General features: G+C 38.2%; 1 protein-coding gene across 1 annotated transcript in view; it reads right to left on the bottom strand.

Annotated features, from left to right (window-relative positions):
* Nucleotides 1-2,328: 2,328 nt before the first annotated feature.
* Nucleotides 2,329-7,787, bottom strand: part of LOC127941574 (thioredoxin-like protein 1) — a 6,478-nt gene continuing 1,019 nt past the window's right edge. Inside the window, exons 3-8 of the mRNA XM_052536781.1 lie at nucleotides 7,396-7,569; nucleotides 5,006-5,128; nucleotides 4,174-4,243; nucleotides 3,784-3,956; nucleotides 2,656-2,760; nucleotides 2,329-2,559 (exon numbers count right to left, since the gene is read on the bottom strand). Of these exons, the coding sequence (XP_052392741.1) occupies nucleotides 2,530-2,559; nucleotides 2,656-2,760; nucleotides 3,784-3,956; nucleotides 4,174-4,243; nucleotides 5,006-5,128; nucleotides 7,396-7,569 (675 nt within the window). The 3' untranslated portion in view covers nucleotides 2,329-2,529. The remainder of the gene's footprint in view (nucleotides 2,560-2,655; nucleotides 2,761-3,783; nucleotides 3,957-4,173; nucleotides 4,244-5,005; nucleotides 5,129-7,395; nucleotides 7,570-7,787) is intronic.

The raw sequence follows: 7,787 nt of genomic DNA, 5'->3' as shown, positions 1-7,787 counted from the left end.
CATCACATCGTTCTTGTAAAATAATAATAAGTAAATAAACATCAAAATCACTTCGCTGGGAATGAAACACCACTTACCAGCTGCCACGATGTTGAAAATATCCTCTAGCAATTAAAAAATGCGCGTGCAGCATGAGGAATCCTCCCGGTTGGATGAGGTCGTAGTCAGGTGAACGGTCATTATGTTGGTCACTTTATTTACGGCTAAATTATTATTAATAAATTGTACTAATATTATGATTGGGCTTGGACAGGCATTCACAAATGTTTATGTTATTACAAAAAAAAATTGAGGAAATTTTGCTTTGACAAAAGGGCACTTAAGGGGCAAAGGAGCAGGTGCTCAAGTGAACCGGTTCTTTCGGACAATTCGATCAAATAAACCAGTTGAAAAAAAATGGTTCACCGGTTCTTTTGCGCTCGATGTAATGCCGTCATTGGCAATGATTGCCCTTCATTCAAGCCTTTGGTTTACCCGCGCTTATAACATTAGCACAGAATCAGTTCAGAATCAATCACCAAAAGAATCAGTTCGGTTCAGATGCGCTCTGTGTCAGTCTGCTTCACGCTGAATCACGCATGCGCAGTTATCATCAGCTCATCGGTTCTCGAATCGGACGCGTCCGACAGAAACGGTTCTCGGTTCAGTGTATGAATAAATATCGAAATAATTATTTATTATTGTTCTGCGTAGCTTGAAGAGAAACATTTTTGGATCTTTATCCCGAATATATATATTTTTTAATCAGGAAGAGGCTGGGGGGTCAAATGGGGGGTCAAGGCATTTTTTGGCAGGGTCTTGAGACCCCCCAAGACCCCCCCTGGCGCCGCCGGTGCTCCGAAGTGCCGATCTGAATCAACCGAGTCGCGAACAGGCTCCGAAGTGCCGATCTGAATCAACCGAGTCGCGAACAGGCTCCGAAGTGCCGATCTGAATCAACCGAGTCGCGAACAGGCTCCGAAGTGCCGATCTGAATCAACCGAGTCGCGAACAAAAAAAAAAAAAAATATATATATATATATATATATTCTAAGTAAACAACAATAGCCCACGTTTAGTAAACATTTTTTATTGAGACTATAAAAATAATTCTGCATCTATTTTTAAGTGCCTGGCTACACCACTGGAATGAATAATTTCATGTTGTTTCCAACAGGACTTTTACTTATACTTAGAATATAAATGATATGTTATGTATATAATGGAGCTCATCTGATGTGTTTTTATTTTTTATTTTTATTAAACGACCGCCTTGATGCAGAGAGCAGCTCGTCTTTCATGCACTTATTACATTACCGTTCAACATAATGTTTTACTCTTTTACACAACATTGTTAAACTTCACATTTAATTTAAGACGTTTAAGAATAATTCGTATTTTTTAATCTCTCTGATGAACGTCAAGTAACAATAATGCATGCTGTTCATTATCAATTAGCTGTGCTATGTTTGTAACAATTATGAAATATATATATTTACGTAAATTGCGTTTTAAAGCTTTAACGATCAAAACATATTTTTTCTTGTCACTTTTCCACAGAAAACAATCCCGTATCATAAATATATTCACAAATTAACCCCAAAATTATACAGAATCAATTAGAAGTAAAAAGGAATTTAACTGTCCACAATAACTGCATCATTTAATAAAAACCAAATGTAGCCAAACTAAATAGGCTATATAGATACAATGTGTTTATGCGCGAGTTTTTCAATTATTCACCTTAATCGATATAATAAAAGACTAACTTTAACATGAATCCGAGAATTAACTAATCATGCGCATTTAACTTCATTATTATTAATATAGTATGCCCTCGTGTATCTTGTTAATAATGTAACAATAGTTACAAATAGAAAATAAAATGAACAAGCTAGTCGAACTCATTAAATAAAGCCTACACATTTGATTAATCTAACTAATAATGATATATTCTAACAAAATATTTAGCCTTTGTACTTAAAAATGACATTTAGGCATCTATATTCCCAAATAATGTAGTTATGATACATTTAAAACGTAGTATTAAGAAAAAAAAAAAGTATTTTAATGCAGTTATTGACACTGCGTTATTCAAACGATTACAAATCATTTCTGTCCACATTTCGCGTTTCTTTCAAATTGTATGATTCAAACAAATGTAAAGATAATGTTGCAAACACATGCGATGGTTTGTGAACGCGCTCCGATTGCGTGGAGTCTGCTGACACCCAGCGGCCAGAAGAGGAACAGCAGCAAGAAGAAAAAAAATCAACATTCATGCTTTTAGATGAAATTTTTATCATAAAAAGGGTGTAGTTCCAGTGCTGATAAACAACAGTAGCCACGTGCCTTTGAAAAAGGATCGACTTTATTTACATGTACGTTTCAGATAAAAATGAGAGAACCAGGGCCTCATCAAGACAAAGCTGTCTTCTCTCGCTCTCTCAGTGATGGATCTGGCGCTCCTCAGTGTCTGTTTTCGGGTGATTTCACCCAGTCATGTTGGCCGTGGAGAGATTGCAGCAATATGTTGTCGTCTTTTCCTCATCAGTGACTTTCTCCCTTCTTACCCACAACCTGTTTCTCACACACACACACACACACACACACACACAGGTTTAACTTCCATCACGTGGAGTAAACACTGGCCGGACGGTGAGGCTCTTTACTCACCCGTTTGAAGTCGCTCATGTTCGTGGCCTGGACAGGAGTCCCGATAAACGTCAAGTAGTTCACTTTCGTCGTCTCCTCGTCTCCTTGGTTGGACTTGATAAACACCTGAACACAGAAACACCTTAGAAATCAAGCTCTCAGATTCTCAAAAAGCTTCTTAAACCATAAGCATGTCATAACATTAAATATGAACAATACTTAGTAAATGATCTGGATCTCGGGGTTGCTAACATTACGTTGTTAGTATTTTGACATGTTTTTAGTCATTTATTTGCATTAACTTAATTTTTTTTCTCCCTTGATATATTGTTATCATGAGTTAAGATGAGCATTTGAAGACTGTCTATTTTTATAAAGATTTGGAGACATTTGTAAATTATCTGGACACTTATGTAATGCAGGAGTATTTTAAGAAGCTCAAATTGGATATTTGTACTTTCTGCTTTTAGTGTTATTTATATATATATATATATATATATATATATATATATATATATATATATATATATATATATATATATATAATTAAAAAGAAAAGAAAAGAAAAGAAAAAAAAATATATATATATATAATTTTTTTTTCTGGAAATATTGTTATTCTGAACTAAATCAGATTCTGAATTTTTATTCAAATTTTTTATTCTTTACCAAATTTACATCCATTTTTCTTTTTTGCAAAAACTTAGGTCTGAGTAGTATATATATATATATTTATTTATAATTTATATTTGTTTATTTTCTTCCATCAAAATGTTTTGGGTTTTTATTTTTGCAAAAATTAAATAGTTTTACTTATTATTAATTTATTTTTCTCTATGGAAATATTGCAATAAAAACATTTAAATACAGACTTTATTTAAATATTCATTTATTTTTAGTCATTTATAAAAAAAATTCCCCATAAAATATTTTTTATTTTTTATTATTGTATTCAGAGCTTTTATTTGTTCATGTATATTAATTTAGTATTTATTTAAATAATTTGTTCTCTCCTGAACGGTTCTTTTGAATGGCTGGATGTTGGTGTGAAGCTGCTCTGAAGCGGTGTGTGTGTGTTGTGAAGCGGTGTGTGTGTGTTGTGAAGCGGTGTGTGTGTGTTGTGAAGCGGTGTGTGTGTGTTGTGACCTACAGTCACACTGTTGACGTTCTGAAACTTGACGTATCGGAGCGGGATGAGGCCGTCGTCTTTGTAGTCGTCCTCGGACAGATCCAGCGCCTGCGTGGCTTCGCTTCTCTCGGCGTCATCGAACCCCATGGATCGAGGAAGATTAATGAAGATCTTGACGCTCTTTGGGGCTTGAGCTGAGGACACACATTACATCAGAGCTCTGAACAGATCAAGAGCAACTTGAGATTGCTCTTGAAATAAATGCAGCCTTGAGACTTGTTTAAAAACATTCTTTTACAAGTCTTACTGACCCCAAATTCCAGACCATTTATACTGATTTTATAATATATATATATATATATATATATATATATATATATATATATAATATCTGTAAATCTGAAATATTACCGAGTTCTGCAGCCAGCAGCTTCATGGAGAAGAGTTTGACGGGTTGATTGAAGGCGATTGTGATCAGAAGCTGCAAACAAACACAGAAGGATCAGTCGTGAGATCATGTGACCTCGGGAAACTCATCTGATGTGATGTCACAGTTTTACTCTCAGTTTAATGTACAGTGAAAGAAATACTGAAAATACATGCCAATTAATAGACTGGAAACTGCATCAGAACTAAAAATAAATTACACCTACATTACAAAAGCACATGCAACATGAATAATAATCCAAATAAAATGAAATAAAAACTATAATGGCACGTAAATTATATATATATATTAATAACAGTGCTCATAAACACTGGATTTTCAATCTGACAATTATTAATTAATAATAATAATAATAATATTTAAATCAAACTAAAATACAAATGGAACTATGTGGAAAAAATAGATATAAAACGAAATTGACCTGACAATTGATCATTCATTAATAATAATATTAATAAAACATGTAAATGAAAACTGAATTATTAAAACAATGACAATATATAAAAAATTACTTAACACTACTCCTATAAAAAATTAAAATTTTAACCTGAAAATAAGTAATTAATTTATAATAATTATGTAAATAATAAAAAATATCAAATTAAATAACAAAAAAAAAAATATATATAAAAGTAAATATTTTATTTGTTTCTCTGCAAGTCATGTAACTGTTAACCGAATGTGAATCTGTAGTTAAATTGTGGGAATATGAACTTGACAGGGTTGAGCTGACAGAAGAGTGTGTGAATCCCGCGGTTGTTTCTGGAAACAGTTAAAGGAACACGAGGCTCTGACCTGTTCATCACAGTCTGACTCCAGATACGACGAGTCCTTGATCAAACAGCTGTCAAAGCCACAGTCATCGCTCTCGTTCAGACACTCACAGCCCGCTTTATTCACGAACGGCATCAGGTCCATCTGAACACACACGGGACACCATTACACACACACACACACACACACACACACGTTTGTTTTTGTGTAAAGTGTGTTCATCCCATAGGTGTAATGGTTTTTATTCTGTACAAACTGTATATTCTCTCTCCCTTCACCAACCCTACTCCTAACCCTAACCCTCACAGGAAACTTTGTGCATTTTTACTTTCTCAAAAAAACTCATTCTGTATGATTTATAAGCGTTTTGAAAAATGGGGACATGGGTTATGTCCTCATAAGTCACCCTCTCCTTGTAATACCTGTGTCATACCCATGTCATTATACAGAGTTGTGTCCTGATATGACACAAAAACATGCCCACCATTACACACACACACACACACACACAGGACACCAGGGATCCTCAAATCTGGAGCTTGAGATCCACTTTCCTCTAGAGTTTAGCTCTAACCCTAATCAAACACACCTGAGCATTCTAACCCTTGCCAATCAATGTCTTCATTATCATTAGAGAAATCACAGGTAGCTGACTTTGATCAGGGTTGGAGCTAAACTATGCATGCATTGGACTTCCAGGGCAAGATTTGAGGAAACCTGCAGTACACCATTACACATACACACACACACACACACACGCACACAGTCAAACAGGACATGTTTACACACAAAGTCTCACTCACTCTCTCACCGTCACACAGTCTCACTCTCATACATACTAAACACTCACACACTCTCACTCACAGTCTCACTCTCTCACACACATTCACACACACTCACACACACACACTCTCTCTCTCACTCAGTCTCACACACACACACTAACTCTATCATTCACACACACTCACATTTTCACCCACACACACAGTCTCACTCTCTCACTCACACACTCTATGTCTCTCTCTCACACACAGTCTCACACACACTCAGTCTCACTCTCTCTCTCTCACACACACACACACACTCACTCTCTCACTCAGTCTCACACACACTCACAGTCACTCTCTCACTCACGGTCTCACTCTCTCACTCAGTCTCACACACACTCACAGTCTCACTCTCTCACTCAAGTCTCACACACACTCACAGTCTCACTCTCACACACAGTCTCACTCTCTCACTCACACACACACTCACTGTCTCACTCTCTCAATCAGTCTCACACACACACTCCCAGTCTCACTCTCACACACAGTCTCACTCACACACACACACTGTCTCACTCTCTCACTCAGTCTCACACACACTCACAGTCTCACTCAGTCACACACACACTATCAGTCTCACTCTCACACACAGTCTCACTCTCTCACTCACTCACACACGGTCTCACTCTCTCACTCAGTCTCACACACACTCACAGTCTCACTCTCACAGACAGTCTCACTCTCTCACTCACACTCACAGTCTCACTCTCACACACACACACTCACTCTCTCACTCAGTCTCACACACACTCACAGTCTCACTCTCACAGTCTCACTCTCTCACTCACACTCACAGTCTCACTCTCACACACACACACACACACGGTCTCACTCTCTCACTCAGTCTCACTCTCTCACACTCACAGTCTCACTCTCTCACACACACTCACAGTCTCACTCTCTCACACACACTCACAGTCTCACTCTCTCACTCAGTCTCACACACACTCACAGTCTCACTCTCACAGACAGTCTCACTCTCTCACTCACACACACACACACACACACACACACACACTCACGGTCTTACTCTCTCACTCAGTCTCACTCACACTCAGTCTCACACACAGTCTCACTCTCACACACAGTCTCACTCTCTCACTCACACACACACACACACGGTCTCACTCTCTCACTCAGTCTCACACACACTCACAGTCTCACTCTCAGTCTCACTCTCACTCAGTCTCACACACACTCACTCTCTCACTCAGTCTCACACACACTCACATTCTCACTCTCACACACAGTCTCACTCTCACACACAGTCTCACTCTCACACACAGTCTCACAGTCTCACTCTCAGTCTCACTCTCACTCAGTCTCACACACACTCACAGTCTCACTCTCACACACACACACAAACTCACGGTCTCACTCTCTCACTCAGTCTCACACACACTCACATTCTCACTCTCTCACTCAGTCTCACACACACTCACAGTCTCTCTCTCTCACACACACACACTCACTCTCTCACTCAGTCTCACTCACAGTCTCACTCTCACACACTCACGGTCTCACTCAGTCTCACACACACACACTCAGTCTCACACACACAGTCTCACTCAGCATGTCCCTTACATATCCTTTGGGAATATCGGCGTCCTCGTTGCTCCCGGGATCGTTCTCCACGTGCTGCTTGATCTTCTCCTCCAGGCCCGAAGCGTCTGCTCCCTGATACTGGTCCACACGCACTTTATTTCTGAAGAACAGGAACGTCGGCGTCGCTGAGATGTTATTAGCTGCAGCTGTTGCCTAGGAGACGGAAAATAAAACACTGTCACTTTATTTCAGCATCACTGAGATCCTATTGGAGTTTTTACTTCCTTCTTCTCTCTTCATTTTCTGTTTCTGTCCAGTTTAAGTTATTACTCAATTAGTCACTGATGTGATATTATTTTCCCAATTATCCACAAAACTGGCGAATAAGTTCAGATCAGTGAGGCCTACGATCAATCCGATCCAAAACCTGT

Source organism: Carassius gibelio, chromosome A21 (assembly GCF_023724105.1).
Source record: "Carassius gibelio isolate Cgi1373 ecotype wild population from Czech Republic chromosome A21, carGib1.2-hapl.c, whole genome shotgun sequence".
NCBI classification, from domain to species: Eukaryota; Metazoa; Chordata; class Actinopteri; order Cypriniformes; family Cyprinidae; genus Carassius; species Carassius gibelio.
This window is presented reverse-complemented; position numbering and strand designations above follow the sequence as displayed.